The sequence below is a fragment of the Neoarius graeffei genome, chromosome 8 (assembly GCF_027579695.1).
Source record: "Neoarius graeffei isolate fNeoGra1 chromosome 8, fNeoGra1.pri, whole genome shotgun sequence".
In the NCBI taxonomy this organism is placed as follows: Eukaryota; Metazoa; Chordata; class Actinopteri; order Siluriformes; family Ariidae; genus Neoarius; species Neoarius graeffei.
The window spans coordinates 21,616,917-21,633,676 of record NC_083576.1 but is presented as its reverse complement, the minus strand read 5'-3'; the positions used below and the strand labels follow the sequence as shown (position 1 = coordinate 21,633,676).

At 48.0% G+C, this 16,760-nt stretch overlaps 1 protein-coding gene across 1 annotated transcript in view; it reads left to right on the top strand.

Annotated features, from left to right (window-relative positions):
- The window catches only part of LOC132889864 (lithostathine-1-beta-like), a 59,470-nt gene extending 43,792 nt beyond the window's left edge, over positions 1–15,678 (top strand). Inside the window, exons 4-5 of the mRNA XM_060926690.1 lie at positions 15,435–15,581; positions 15,674–15,678. Coding sequence (XP_060782673.1) covers positions 15,435–15,581; positions 15,674–15,678 — 152 coding nt within the window. The remainder of the gene's footprint in view (positions 1–15,434; positions 15,582–15,673) is intronic.
- The last annotated feature ends 1,082 nt before the right edge of the window (positions 15,679–16,760 follow it).

The window sequence follows — 16,760 nt, the reverse complement described above, 5'->3', positions numbered from 1 at the left end:
CAGCTTTCCTTCTGAACGTTGAGAGAGCACTGCGCCGACACCACTGTCCGAGGCGTCCACCTCCACGATGAATGGTTGGGAGGTGTCCGGGAGGACCAGAATGGGTGCCGTGCAGAAGCGGTCCTTGAGGTCTTTGAATGCCTTTTCCGCCTGAGGAGACCAGCCATAAGATCCACCTGTCCCTTTGGTGAGGTCTGACATGGCTGCTGCTACAGAACTGAAGTTCCTGATGAACTTGCGGTAGAAGTTAGCGAATCCTAAGAACCGCTGAACCTCCTTAACGGACTTGGGAGTAGGCCAGTCCCGGATGGCCAGGGTCTTGGCAGGGTCCATTTGGAGTTGGCCTGTCCGTACAATAAATCCCAGAAAGGAGACCTCAGGAACATGAAATTCGCATTTCTGGGCCTTGGCGAACAGATTGTTCTGTAGCAGCCTCTGGAGAACCTGGCGGACATGGTGGCGGTGCTCCTGCACGGTCTTGGAAAAGATAAGGATGTCGTCGAGGTAGACAAAAACGTACAGGTTAATCATGTCCCTTAAGACGTCATTGATTAGGGCCTGAAAAACAGCTGGTGCGTTGGTGAGTCCGAAGGGCATCACCTGGTATTCGTAGTGCCCAGACGGGGCGTTAAAGGCAGTCTTCCACTCGTCTCCCTGTCGGATACGGATGAGGTGGTATGCGTTCCGTAGGTCCAACTTGGTGAAGACGGTGGCGCCTTGGAGCAGGTCGAAAGCAGTGGACATCAGCGGAAGGGGATATCGGTTGCGCATAGTGATCTTGTTCAGGCCCCTGTAGTCAATACATGGTCGGAGCCCCCCATCCTTCTTGCCGACAAAGAAGAAGCCGACACCAGCAGGTGAGGTGGAGGGTCGAATGAACCCAGAGACCAGGGCGTCTTTGAGGTATTCCTCCATGGCCTTGCGTTCTGGCTGAGAGAGGGAAAACAGTCTGCCATGAGGAGGGGTAGTCCCAGGGAGCAAGTCGATGGCACAGTCGTAGGCCCGGTGCGGAGGAAGAACGGCAGCCCTGCTCTTGCTGAATACCTCCTTGAGATCCCAGTACTCTGTGGGAACTTGAGATAACTCAGTGAGATCAGGGGGCTCGGCAGGAGACACAGGAGAGCTAGAGAGCAGACAAGAGGCATGGCATGCAGGGCTCCATTCCACAACCTGGCTTGTTACCCAGTCTATGTGAGGGTTGTGGCGAATAAGCCAAGGAAGGCCTAGAATAACTGGGAACTCAGGTGAAGGAATCAGGTGCAGGGATATTTCTTCCTTGTGACCTTGAGACTGGAGGAAGACTGGAGAAGTAACTTGGGTGACTCTTCCATCACCTAACGCTTGGCCATCGAGGGCAGACACAGACAGTGGGACTTCAAGAGGTGCAGTCGGAATATTGATGCTTTGGGCGAAGTGAATGTCCATAAAGTTCCCAGCCGCCCCTGAGTCTAACAAAGCTTGACAAGAGTGGACAGACTCGCCCAAGGAGATGGAGACCGGGATGTAGATTCCTTGGCCAGGGAGTCCGGGAGAGAGGGTAGGCCCCGTCACAACCCTCCCTCGGCTGGATGGGGCAGTCCTTTTCCCAAGAGTTTGGGACATGATGCTCGGAAGTGACCAGGCTTGCCACAGTAGATGCAGCACTTGTCCCTCCTTCTGCGCTCCCTCTCAGATGTGGAGAGGCGAGTACAACCCACTTGCATGGGTTCTGGACAGTCACTGAAGGAGGTAGACGGTTTCCAGGTAGAGGTAGGGAGGCTGGGGGGGCTCAAGGCTTGGTGGCGTTCTCTCATCCTGTTGTCCAGACGAATAACATGTGAGATGAGGGTTTCGAGGTCACTTGGGCATCCAATAGAGGCCAGACCGTCCTTGGTGGGGTCAGACAGACCATGGTGGAAGGCTGACACCAGGGCAGTCTCGTTCCATCCACTTACTGCTGCGAGCGTTCGGAACGAGATAGCGTAATCTGCGACGCTTCATCCTTGCCGGATGGACATGAGCTTTCGGGCTGCGTCGGTACTGATGTCCGCCTGATCGAAGACCCGAAGCATCTCTTCAGAAAACAGCTGGAAATCAAGGCACTCAGGTCCCTGTCTTTGCCAGATAGCAGTAGCCCAGGCTCGCGCCTTACCAGCTAATAAGGTGATCACAAAGGCAATCTTGCGGCGATCCGTAGTGTAGGTGGTAGGCTGAAGCTCAAAGGTGAGTTGACACTGGGCAAGGAACTCTCGGCACTCACTGTGCTTGCCGTCGTACCTCTGTGGTGCAGGAAGGCTGGGTTCGTGAGGTGAAGAAGGCAGCATGGCAGGAGGCACAGGAGCAGGAGCTGGATCAGGAGATGGAGGCAGAGATGTCAGCTGTGCCAGTGTTTTCCCGATTTGCTGAAGCAGTTCCTCGTGGTGAGCAAGGGCCTCACGTTGGCTGGTGAGCATACGTCCATGAGCGTCCATGGTCGCTCCGAAGCGTGTCAAAGCTGCCGTAATTCCCTGAAGGTTGGCCGGATAGACAGTTGAAGCAGCCTCTGCTGAGTCGGTCAAGACGGAGTCTTTCTGTTAGGGTTTTGCTGGGATTCGAACCTGGTTCGTTGGTGTGATAATCCAGCAAACCCCCACTAGGCCACCAGGGGGATGACTCAAATGCAGAGGCATGAGGCGGAAGTAGAAAAAGTATCAAAAAGGTTTATTTACACTATATACACTATATACAATCCAGGGCAAAACAAAAAACAAAAAAAACCAAAGAGTATAATCCAACACTGGGAAGACAAAGGGAAAAATAAAATATCCAAAAGTTCAAAGTCCAAAAAGGAAAAGGCAAAAATGCAAAAGCTCAGAAGATCCAAAAACACAGTCACTACTAAATCCAAAAGCAAAGCAAAGTGCAAAACAAAGAACACAGTACAGAGGAAACTGGAGATAAACATAACAGCACAAAGACTCCGTGACAAGAGGACTGAACTCAGGGGGTATAAATACACAAACTAAATTGAACACAGGTGAAGATAATCAGGACTAAACAGGCAATTAACACAAACACAAAACACAGGAACAGTGGTGGCCTCTAGAGGCCAAAATAAACATGACACAAAAAGGAAATAACAGCGGCCTCTAGAGGCCAAAACAGTCCTAGTCCTAACAGCACCTGCCCGTTGCCCAAGTGGAAGCCCAGATACCGTACTTCCACCTGCCCAATCACACACTTCTTGGGGTTGGTTGGCTGTGAGACCCGCTCGCCTCAGCGACCTAAGGACGGCCCTTAGATGTTCGAGGTGCCTCGGCCAGTCATTGCTATTGACGATAATGTCGTCGAGATAAGCGGCCGCATAGGTGGCGTGGTGGCGGAGGACCCTGTCCATCAGTCGCTGAAATGTAGCGGGCGCCCCAAACAGCCCAAACGAAAGTGTGACGAATTGGTGTAAACCAAACGGTGTGGAAAAGGCTGTTTTTTCTCGGGATAGTGGAGTCAAGGGGATCTGCCAATATCCCTTCGTCAAATCCAGCGTCAAATAAAAGCGAGCAGTGCTGAGTCGATCGAGCAACTCATCAATACGAGGCATTGGGTACACGTCAAATTTAGACACCATGTTGACTTTTATATAGTCCACACAGAACCGGACCGACCCGTCGGCCTTGGGTACCAAGCCCACTGGGCTGCTCCAGTCACTGTGGGACTCCTCAACAATGGCCATTTCGAGCATGGCCTCGAGTTCTTCCCAAACCACCTTTTTTTTGTGTTCGGGTAGCCTATAAGGGTGGCTATGCACTACCACCCCCGGGGGCGTCTCTATGTGGTGCTCTATGAGGTTAGTGCGGCCGGGCAGGGGCGAGAATACATCCGAAAACTCGGTCTGCAACTGAGCGACCTCCACAAGTTGGGTCGGGGAGAGGTGGTCTCCACAGGGGACCGGAGGGATACCTGACGCCAATGTCCTTTTTTGAACCTCCAGCCCCAGCTCCGCCTTCTCTGGAACCACCGACACCAACGCCACGGGGACCTCCTCATTCCAGAGTTTAAGCAGGTTGAGGTGGTAAATCTGTAGCGCCCCACCCCTGTCCATTCGCCTCACCTCGTAGTCGACGTCCCCGACTCGCCGTGTGACCTCAAAGGGCCCTTGCCACTTGGTGACCAATTTGGAGCTCGATGTGGGCAACAGTATGAGTACTTTATCTCCCGGTGCGAACTCTCTAAGGTGCGTACCCTTGTTGTACAGGCGGGCTTGCCATTCTTGGGCCTGCCGCAAATTCTCCTGGGTTAGGTGGGTGAGGGTGTGGAGTTTTGCGCGCAGGTCCATAACGTATTGAATTTCATTTTTGCTTTGTGAAGGTCCCTCCTCCCAATTTTCCCGCAGCACGTCTAGAATGCCGCGCGGCTTACGCACATAAAATAATTCGAACGGGGAGAACCCCGTGGAGGCTTGGGGGACCTCTCGCACTGAAAACAGCAAGGGCTCGAGCCACTTATCCCAATTACGTGTGTCCTCACTTACGAATTTTTTAGTTATATTCTTGAGGGTGCGATTGAACCGTTCCACTAAACCGTCCGTTTGTGGGTGATACACGCTGGTGTGGATCGGCTTAATCCCCAATAACCCATACAGTTCACGCAGTGTCCGTGACATAAACGTGGTGCCTTGATCAGTCAGAATCTCTTTCGGGATTCCAACTCGGGAGATAACGCGGAAGAGCGCCTCCGCAATACTGCATGCTGAGATATTGCACAGAGGCACTGCTTCCAGGTATCGCGTTGCATAGTCCACCAGAACTAAAATAAAGCGGTACCCTCGTGCTGACCGATCTAATGGCCCGACGAGATCCATTCCAACTCTTTCAAACGGGGTCTCGATTAATGGAATAGCGCGCAAAGCCGCTTTTGGAATGGCTGCTGGATTCACTAACTGGCATTCGCGGCACGCCGTACACCACCTACGGACATCGCCGTGAATCCCCGGCCAATAGAATCGGGCCATTATTCGGGCTAGTGTCTTATCCTGCCCTAGGTGTCCAGCCATGGGATTAAAGTGAGCCACCTGGAATACCAATTCCCGGCGGCTCTTTGGAATTAAAAGCTGCGTGACTCGCTCTTTAGTTTGAGTGTCCTGCGTCACTCGGTATAACCTATCCTTCATAATCGCAAAGTAGGGGAAGGACAGGGTGGCGTTCGGCTGGAGCATTTGACCATCGATTACTCTCACTTGGTCAAACGCATGTCGCAGAGTCTCATCTCGCGACTGCTCTAATGGGAAATCTGCGAGGGATTCCCCAATAGAGAGAGGAGGGGCCAGCGGCTCCTCACTCTGATGCGGAGATGACGTAGATGGCTCTGTGACAGCTGCTCCCACCAAAGCGACACCAGGACCTCCCCCTGTTAAATGGCAGGACCCACTCTCTACTAAGCGTGTCATTAAACCCCGAAATCCTGGCCAATCAGTCCCCAAAATTAAAGAGTGGGTAAGGCGAGGATTAACCACCGCTTTCACTATAAATTTTTCCCTTCGGAAAAAAATGTGGACTGACACCAAAGGGTAGCTGTAAACGTCCCCATGCACACACAACACCTTCACCCCCTGTGCACCCCCCAATGCCTCGTGTTGCACCAGGCTTTGGTGAATTGAGGTCTGATTACAACCAGAATCCACCAACGCCTGATATGTATCCCCTTGGATACTCACCGGTATGCGATACGCTCCGGCCCGATCGAGGGCGGCTTCTGGCGCATCGGGGATCCGAACTCCGAACCACCGCGCCCACCTCCCTTGCTGTGCACTGCTGTTGGAGGTGGCCCAGTTCCCCACAGCGCCAGCAAACCGGCCCGGGCTTCCTCTCTGCACCGGTGTTCTGGGGCTCACTCACCTGAGGGGGGGAGAGACAGACACAGAAGGGAGAAACGGGAGGGCACCGCGGGTGCGGCGGGCCGGCTGGGGTGGTGCCGGCCCCTGCCTCCGCGGTGGGGGAATGGGGCAAGGACGGGACACAGGAGGAGGGGGAGAGAGAGAGAAGAGGAGAGAAGAGAAGAGGCGGTCTGCTGTCCTGCCACCGGAACAGCCGCCAAATGGTCCTCCGCCAGCTCAATGGCCTGATCCAGCGACACCGGGCGGTGGCACTGGACCCACTCCGCGGTTCCTGTCGGCAAGCGCGCGATGAACTGCTCCAGCACCACCTGATCGACGATCTCCTCGGCGTCGCGGTTGTTGGCCCTCAGCCACCGCCAGCAGGCGTCCTGGAGTTGCTGGCCAAACGCGAACGGCTGGCCGACTTCCTCCAAGCACAGAGCGCGGAAGCGCTGGCGCTGCTGTTCGGGGGTGCGCCCCACACGCTGGATGATGGCCCGGCGAAGGTCCGCGTAGGCCAGCCGGCGGTCGGCAGGGAGCTGTAGTGGGGCCAGCTGTGCCTCTCCCATTAGCAGAGGGAGGAGGCACGCCGCGCGCTGATCCATCGGCCACCCCGAGGTCTCCGCAACTTGCTCAAAGAGCGTGATGAAAGCCTCGGGGTCATCCTGCGGGCCCATCTTTGTCAGGGTGAGGGAGGACGGGCCAGCGGTGGAAATGTCGGTTGTCACCGCCAACGCGAGGAGGTGCCGGAACGCCTGTCGGTCCTCTTGCTGGGCCAACACCAGGGCTTCGAAGCACTGCTCCTGCTCCTTACGGAGCATGACTAGCGCCTGGTGCTGGCTTTGCTGGGCCGTGGCGAGGGCGTGGACCAGGTCGGCGAACGGGGAAGACTCCATGGGGTGGTTCGGCGTTGGTGCTCCACTCCCGGGTTTCGGCACCACTGTAGCAGTTCAGTGTTAGTGGGTGGAGCACAGAGGACGGCAGGACAGAGATCAGGTTCACAATAGTTTTTATTTTACACACTTTTCAGTGGTCTCTCAGAAACATATAGCCAGACACGCGCACACACACATCAGGTGTCTGATTCGGGAGAGCTCCTCTGCTCTCACTCTCCCTCCCTAAATAGGGCGCGGTCACTTGGAAGACACATGCAAACAGGTTAATTGCAGTCAGGTGTAGTGATTCTGCCACTTACCTTCCCTGACTCCGCCCTCCTGTCACAGACCGGCGCTTGACCACGCCCCCGCTGCCACAAGCACATATATTTCTATGATTCTGGATCTGAAATAGCAATGTTATAAGGTCGGCTATAACATAAGCCTAGCGCAATTCATCCTACACGATGTTCGTCATTTTTAGAGGAGGCTGAGCCTCCCTCGTTGTCTTAGACCAATCGCCCGTGATATATACACACACAATTGTGTGTATATATATATATATATATATATATATATATATATATATATATATATATATATATACACACACACACACACACATATATATACATACATTTTATATAATATATATATCCGTACGTACCCATAGCCACATATATACACACGTATTATCAATAGAATGTTATTGTAATTCCTCCTCCCTATACCTCATAAAGGTCTGTTCCTTATACCTTTTTTTGAACTGGTTTATAGTTGTACATTTCATGAGCTCCACATTCAAACTGTTCCATAGCTTTACTCCACAAATAGAAAATACTGAACATTTTTAACATTGTCCTAGCACTGCGAGTTTTAAATTTAAAGTTTAGATTTGTGCTAAAAGACTTGTGCTAAATGACTACAAACCCTTGTCAAAGTCTTCTCCAAGAATTTAAATCTTGAAGTTAAGCAACTAAAAGGCAACAGCACCAAATACTAACAATGTAAACATCACTGTAATAACTGGCTTATCACTGTGTTATAAGAGAAATAACATGTTTCTGACCAAACTCTTTTAAGAAAATAAGGTGGTAATGCTATCATTCCACCCAAGTGTGTATTATTTTTCTCTAACAGCATGGTCCATCAGGTGCTATAAAGATGTAATAATATATAAAATACATATATAAAAGTAAACAAATATTGAAGCTCAAATAAGCAACCCCAAATCAGAAAATAGTTGGGATGGTATGTAAAATGCAAATAGAAGCAATGATTTCTAAATTTACAGTGATTTGTATTTTCATTGCAACCAGTATGAAACCAAGATATTTCATGTCATTTGTTAATTAATACACAGCCAATCCTGTATTTCAGGCCTGTAACACATTCCAAAAAAAAAAAGTAGGGATGGATGGGGCAAATTATGGCAAGTAATGAGGTAAAACAATTGAATAATGATGTGATTTAAAACAGCTCATGAGAGCAGGTTACTGTAATCTTGATTTGGTACAAAATCAGTATCCAGGAAATGCCGAGTCTTTGAGAAGCAAAGATGGACCGAGGATCTCCAGTTTGCCAATACATGTGTGTGAACCAATGCTCCTCAAAGAACAATACAAAGAGAGTTGGATATTTCACCTTCTACAGTGCATAATATCATTAAACAATTCAAGGAATTTAGAAGAATTCTGGTGCATAAAAGGCAAGGACACAAGACTAAGCTGAACACCCGTGATTTCTGATCCCTCAGAAGGCACTGCATCAAGAACTGTCATTCATCGATAGCTGCTATAACAACATGGGCTCTGAATTACTTTGACGAACCTTTGTCAAGCACTACAACAATATGGAGTTACATCCACAAATAATGCCAGTTAAACTATATTGTGCAAAAAGGAAGTCTTATTTTAAAAGTGTCCAGAAGCACCATCGACTTTGCAGGGCTCATTGGAAATATGTATTGTGGTCAGACAAATCAGTATTTCAGGTCTTTTTTGTAAGAAATAGATTCCATGTGACCCAGACCAAAGACAAAAAGGACCATCCAGACTGTTACCAGCAACAAGTCCAAACGCCAGGGTCTGTCATGGTATGGGGCTGTGTCAGTGCCCTTGGCAAAGGTAACTTAGACTTCTGTGATGGCAACCTTAATGAGGAAAACTACATTCAGATTTTGGAGCAACATATGCTGCCTTCAAGGTGACATCTTTTCCAGCGACATCCATGCATATTTCAACAACACAATGCAATACAAAACCACATTCCAAATGAAATACTATGGAAGAAGAGGGTATGGGTGCTGGACTGGCCTGCCTTCAGTACTGACCTGTCCCCACAAGCAAATGTTGTTCTTAGTCCCTAAACATCCCTAAACATAAGTGTTGTGAGAAGGAATGGCAACATTAGAAATTGGTAAATGCTTTAACTGTGTCAACTTTTTTAAAAATGGCACAGAGACAATGTGAGAAACAAACAAGACATTCTGGCAAAGTCCCCTTCTGAGAATGGCCTATTTATACACAGCAGAGCAGACCAGGAAGTGAATGCCGGCAAGATAGAAGTCCCGTCCCTGATCCGGATTGTGCTGAACTGGGAGATAGTAAATCTCCGGAGTGGATCAAAGGACTGGAAACCAGAGGTTTAAGCTGTGATACATGAAAGGTAGGGTGAACACGTCACATGGTGAGTGGTAATGCCAGTCTAACAGAACATGGGTTGATTACCTTCTTGATGAGGAAGCATCCAAGGAACCTGGGTGCCAGCTTGTGAGAGGTGGCCCTAAATGGCAGGTGGCGTGTGGAGAGCATAACTCGTTGACCCACTCAGTAGGTGGGTGCCTTGGAGTGACGTTTGTCGGCCTGCTTCTTGGATGCGAGTGCGGAGCAAATGAGTCTTCTCCGGGCCAATGCCCACGTTCTCCTGCAGTGGTGTATAAAGGCCTGGGCTGATGGTACGGTGACCTCCTCCTGGCTGGGGAACAGTGGTGATTGGTACCCTAGTGAGCACTGGAATGGAGAGAGACCTGTGGCAGAGGAAGGGAGAGTGTTATGTGCGTATTCAATCCAAGGTAGGTACTTGCTCCAAGAACTGGCATCCCTGGATGCCATGCCAACCTCCGAAGCCTGGTTAGCCCGTTCTGCCTGGCCATTGGTCTGTGGGTGGAAGCCTGAGGAGAGACTACAGGTGGCCCCAATGAGTTTGCAGAAGGCTCTCCAGAACTGTGCCGTGAACTGAGGACCCCGGTCAGAAACTATGTCAGTAGGCAGACTATGTAGGCAGAAAACGTGGTGGATGAGTAGCTCTGTGGTCTCTTTGGCTGAGGGGAGCTTGGGCAGAGGAATGAAATGGACAGTCTTAGAAAAGCAGTCAATGACAGTGAGGATGCATGTATTGCCACCTGAGTTGGGGAGTCCTGTGATGAAGTCCAGGGCGATGTGAGACCAAGGTCGATGCAGAGTAGGAAGGGGTCTTAGTAAGCCAGCAGGGGGTTGATTGGCTGTCTTGTTCCAGGAGCATGTGTCGCAGGCTGCCACGAACTCCTGGATGTCCTCCTTGATGGATGGCCACCAAAAATGCTGCTGGATGAGAGCCAGGGTTCGGGCAGCTCCCAGATGACAGGCCAGCTTGGAACCGTGACCCCACTGCAGCACCTGAGTTTGCACATGACAGAGAACAAACAGATGGTTACAAGGAATATTGTTGGAGTTACCTTCACCGGGGTCCTGCTCCAGGGCCTTCTGCACGAGCATCTCAACTTCTAGAATAGCGCCTCCCACCAGACAGCGTGGAGGAAGGATAGTCGCTGGTGGCTTGGACTCCTCTTGGTGGGAAGAGAACATCCTGGACAGGGAGTCAGGTTTGCCGTTCTTGGAGCCTGGGTGGTAGGAGAGCGTGAAGTTGAATCGGGAGAAGAAAAGAGACCAACAGGCTCGACGAGAGTCGAGCCGTTTGGCAGACTTGAGGTACTCCAGGTTTTTATGGTCAGTCCAGAGTAGGAACAGGAGGTCAAACCCCTTGAGCCAGTGCCTCCATTCCTCCAAGGCTAGTTTCACGGCCAGTAGTTCTCAGTCGCCGATGTCGTAGTTTCGTTTGGCTGGGGATAGCCAGTGGGAGAAGGAGCAAGGGTGGACCTTGTTGTCGTTGGCCCTCTGGGATAGGATGGCTCCAACCCCTGACTCGGAGGCGTTGACCTCGACAATAAACTGCTTGGTAGAACTGGGTATGGTGAGAATGGGTGCTGTGGTAAACCTGTGCTTGAGACTGGAAAAGGCTTTCTCTGCTTCCTCCCCCCACTTGAACTTGGTCTTGGTCGAGGTCAGGGCTGAGAGAGGTCCGGCCACCATGCTGAAGTTGCGGATGAAGTGCCTGTAAAAGTTGGCAAACCCCAGGAAGCGCTGGAGCTCTCGTCTCAAAGAAGGGGTGGGCCAGTCAGCGACTGCCTCAAGCCTGAGGGGGTCCATCTGGATCTTGGCTGGTGAAACGATGAACCCCAGGAATAAGACAGAGCCTTGGTGGAACTTGATCTTCTCTGCCTTAACGAACAGCTTATTCTCCAGCAGGCGTTGAAGAACCTGCCGGATGTGACCCCGACGTTCCTCCAGGGAGTGAGAAAAAAAATCAAGATATCATCCAGGTAAACAAAGACAAAGGTGTTAAGAAAGTCCCTCAAGACATCAATAACCAATGCCTGGAATACCACGGGCGTGTTAGTTAGGCCGAAAGGGACTATAAGGTACTCATAGTGGCCTGTGGTGGTGTTGAAGGCCGTCTTCCACTCATCCCCTTCCCTGATCCTAACTAGGTGATAGGCGTTGTGCAAGTCCAGTTTAGTGAACACCTTAGCTCCCTGGAGTAGTTCGAAGGCTGTAGTCATGAGCAGTAGTGGGTAGCGGTTCTTGACTGTGATGGCATTGAGACCTCGATAGTCAATGCAGGGGCAGAGCGACTTGTCTTTCTTCTCCACGAAGAAGAATCCTGCCCCTGCTGGGGAGGAGGAAGGGCAGATGATCCCACCTGCCAGAGACTCAGTGATGTATTTCTCCATGGCTTGTCTCTCGGTGGGGGAAGAGAGTAGAGACGTCCCTTGGGTGACACCATCCCTGGCAGGAGGTTGATACTGCAGTCATAGGGCCTATGAGGGGGAAGGGACACTGCTCAGGTCATACTGAAGACAGGCTTGAGGTCCAGATACTCCAGAGGCACAAGAGAAAGGTCAGGAAACTCACTGGCTGAGGTGGTTTGGTGGGAGGCAGAGCAGAGTTCAGGCAGGAGGCCAGGCAGGAAGGACTCCAGTCTAAGATGGTGTGGTCAGTCCAGTTTAAGTGGGGGTTGTGCTGTATCAACCAGGGTAATCCAAGAATAATGGGAATGTGAGGGTTGTTCATGACGTGAAGTTGTATAGTTTCAGAGTGATTGGTGAGGTGAGTGATGGTGGTCAAGCCAGTGCCATTGAGTGTCAGGATGGTGAGCGGGACCTCAAGGGTGAGTAACGGGATTCCGAGATCCTTGGCGGTGGTGGAGCAGATCAGGTTCCTGTCTGCCCCTGAGTCAATGAGCACCTGAAGATGGTGATGCCGATTGTTAAGAGTGATGATAATGGGGAGCAACTGTCAGTCAGCAGGGGACTGGTTCCGAGCATTGCCCACCAGGGCCCCTTGATTCACTGGTGGGCTCATCCTTTTAGCGGGCAGCCTCAGCAGATGTGTCCCTGCTGACCACAGTAGAAACAAGCCCCCATGCTCCATCGGTGGAGTTATTCCTCTGCTGACACCCGTACCCGATCTACCTGCATGGGTTCAATGGACGAGGCAGGTGGTGGAGAGGTGTTGAAGTTGCAGCGGCTCCTCTCGCTCCTCTGTTGTTGGACCCACACGTCAATATGATTGGCAAGGTCCATCAGGCTAGAGAGGTCCGACAGCAGTTCCCGCGAGACGAGTTCATCCTTGATGGCATCGGATAAGCAATGTAGGAATGCATCAACCAGGGCACTCTCGTTCAAACCGCATGACGCTGCCAACATCCAGAACTCGATGGCATAATCCGAGGTAGATCGGGACCCCTGCCGCAGCTCCATGAGCTCTCTTGCCGCTTCCCGGCTGGACAGAGAACAGTTGAATGTTTGCCTCATTTCCTCAGAGAATTCCTTGAAGCTCGAACAGGGTGCATTGGCATCCCAGACTGCCATCCCCCATTCCCTGGCCTTGCTGGTGAGGAGCGTGATTGTATAGGCTACCCGGGGAACGTTCTGTGGGGAAAGCCAGAGGTTGAAGCTCCAAGATCAGTGAACACTTTGACAAAAAAGATCTGCAGGTACCTGGTTCTCCACTGTAGGGCTGAGGCGAAGGGAGTCTTAGTTCGTGGAGAGTGGCGGTGGCGGAAGGTGAAGAAAGAGATGGCTGGGCAGGGGTCGGCACGGCTTAGGAGTGCTGGAGTTGTGTGGCTAGGAGGTTGAGTGAGTCGGACAGGTTGGCCAGGTTTTGAGTGATCTGCCAGAGTTCCTGTTGGTGGGTCCCGAGGCGGGCTCCTTGCTGCTGCATAGCCATTCTCAGATGGTTAAGTTCCACTGGATCCACGTTGGCCAGAACATACTGTTAGGGGTGGTGAGATGTGGCGAGTTAGGATCCAACAGCAGAACACAAACCAGAAAATCCAATGAATAAAAAAAGATTTAATTAAAGTCCAAAAAGAGTCAATGAACAAAAATGGCAAAAATAATCCAGACAACAACGAGGTAGACAAAGACAAAGTGCTAATATGAAAAAACATGAAAAATAGTTCTGACAAAAATTGGAGACAAAAAATGTAGTGCAAAAACATGAAAAACTGACAAAACGTGAGTGCAAAAAAACTGTGGCTAAGACTAGGCAAAAGGGAGAGCAAAAATCCAGGAAGCACAAAATGGCACAGAGACACCGTGAGAAACAGACAAGATGTTCTGGCAAAGTCCCCTTCTGAGAACAGCCTATTTATACACAGCAGAGCAGACCAGGAAGTGAATGCCAGCAAGATGGAAGTCCCGTCCTGGATCCGGATTGTGCTGAACTGGGAGATAGTAAATCTCCGGAGTGGAAGTCCGGGGCGGATCATGACATGTGGTTTCAGTGATTCTTGGTAAAGTTTAGGCACTGCATTGTGTGTGATGCTCTCAGGAAAGGCTTCAATGTACTATCCTTCCAAACAGTTTGTTTGGTCTAGCAGTTGGGGTCTGATGGGTTACAACTGTCCCAGTCATTTGAAATGAGCATTTTATGGCATTTATTATGTTTAATTGTATTTCAACTGATTATGTCTATTTTATATATATATATTACTGGACTTGTGCAGGATTAACATAGATAGTCTGTTTAAAAGTGGTTACTCAAAAAAATAAAACATTGGATTTACTTAACCGAGTTATGGCAACCGGTCCCACGAAACTGTGTTAATTTAGATGTATTGAATACAGTTATGTTGAGTTTATTCAACAGAGTTATGTTAGATTTACTACACAAAGTTGCATGGACGGTATTAAATAAAGCCATGTTGGATTTAGCTGACAAAGTTATGTTGGATTTAATTAACAACATCATGCTGCATTTTGTGAACAGAGTTATGTTGGATTTAATTAACAACGTCACATTGCATTTGGTGAACAGCGTTATGTTGGATTTATTTAATAAACTTGTGTTTAATTTACACTTCTGCGTTCTGTACTGTCTGCATTTGTTCCAACAATATCTACTTAAAGTACCATACACAACACAAAATAACTATTTAACTCAGTTTTATTTGTTTGCCCAAGTGCATCTTTCAATTTGAAAAACTAAACATTTGGCAGATTACAATGTCAAAAAAATAAAGGTGATTCAAGTTACTTTAAAGAAAAAAAAAGCCTTCGCCTTTGTTGTAAAGTGCACGGGCATCTTTAAGTGCATATAACCAAGAAAACCATTATGTCTTCACACTGATCTGCATCAAGCCGAACCATGCGCTGGAATTCTACAAAAATGGCCGTTGCTCCCCCGTCTGCCTTACTGAGCGTGTGCAAGAAAGTACGGGGAGCGCATTGGGACAACCTTAATGCAGTTTAATCAGCTGTATTACATAAATCCAACTCAATAAGGTCTAATAATCATAAAAACAAATACTGTTAGGTTATTAAAACAAAACTCACTTGATTTAATCGTTAAACACGACAATATTTAATAAATTTAACATGAACTAGTTATTTAACTCCAGCAACATGCATGTTTCATTTCTTTGAGTGTATGAGTGTGCAACCTCATGGTCAAAGTATATTTCTTGGAGCGTGAGAGCAATTTGAAAAAAAAAAGTTATCAATTTGAAAATATGTTTGCATTTATTTTTATTGTTTATGGGTGCCAATACCCGCTCCCCAACAAACGCACACGCACATGCACACGCACACAAACTTTGAGTTGTAACTGTATTTTACCTTGCTGTGGTGGTGCTATGATCAAGGAAACATGTTTTGCACCTTTACTATGTATATTTTACAGAGAAACATTTAAAAATAATATAACACACATACGGTAACTGGACCTTAATGACCACTGATCTAAAAGTAAGTTTCCGGTACAGTACATGCACATAAAGGTACAAAACATGCAAGCTTTTTTTTGTTTTGTACCTTTTGTTTTGTCTGATTTACTCCAGACAACAAGTAAATGCCTTATTTCTGAGAGGATATTTCTACTATACTAATCATAGTTATTGTTATTTCACAGCTGATAGCACAAATGCTGCCAGATATATCGGTGTCGATTCTCGATTAAGCTGGCATGCAGCTCAGGCTTACTGCCGAGAGTTTCATACAGATTTGGCTCTTATAACCAGTACAACAGAAAACAGCGAAATGCAGAAAATAGCATATGGTCTCGGAAAAAGTTGGATCGGCGCATACAGGGACACATGGAAGTGGTCAGATGGGACAAACACATCGAACCTCCTATGGCTTTCTGGACAGCCTGATAATCTTGATGGAGGTGAAAACTGTGCTGTTCTTGATAATGGAATGTTCACTGACATAAAATGCAATGAGCTCCACTATTTCATCTGTCACATCAGTGAGTCATTTTTTTTCCTTTTTACAAATCAGAATGCACTTTGTACTAAGTAGTATTTGTTCGAACTGATTTTGACAACAATAATTTTCCTCTTACCTGTACTAATTATTTAAGTTCCTCAATAGTTATCCAAATACTGTACAGTAATAAAATTATATAAACATTGTACCAACTGACCCATAAATTCTAACATTGATTTAAAAGTGACTTGTGAGAATAAGAAGGGGATACTTTTCCCCCACTTATCACTGTTTCTTGGTGTGTTTGTGTGTATGTGGCTTCCATAGCACATCCAGTGAGGGAAAGGCAAATCATGAAACTGCAAGTGAAGTCTGACGTGAGCATATTTGATTCTGATGTGCAGTTGTCCATTTTAGAGCTGGTGAGTCACACAGTTTCCAAAATTTGCCATGTTACATATCAGAAATATTCCAGCAGCAGCACTAGCAAAACTTAGGCCCACATTTTTACATGATTTAAAACAAGAATTTGTAGCACAATATAATAATTTTCATGAATACATATTATACACAAATGATCAATAACTAGTTGTTCAGAATTTGCTAATTAATAAACATTTATAAATGGTAGTTCATGTTGTTTTTAACATGTGCATATATCATGAATTAATCATTTAATAGTAACGAGCAAATTATTAACTAACTAGAATTTAAACAATAGCAGATAAATGACACTTCATGCATTTGTTCAGATGTGTATACACTATCAACTAATAACGTGAGTGATAAACAAATAATAAGTCAACTAAAACATTAAACCATGTTACATATCAGAAATGAAGATGTTAATATTTAAAGTTTTAAGAAATGTTAATATGTTAACATTAATAAATGTTAATAAGTGAGACTTCTTTGAGATTTTTGTGTGGATCAGTAACAAATATGAACAAAACCTATTCCAAATTTGAAAATTAGTAAATGTTTATAAAAGACAGTTCATGTAGTTGTTAATATACATAGTTATTTA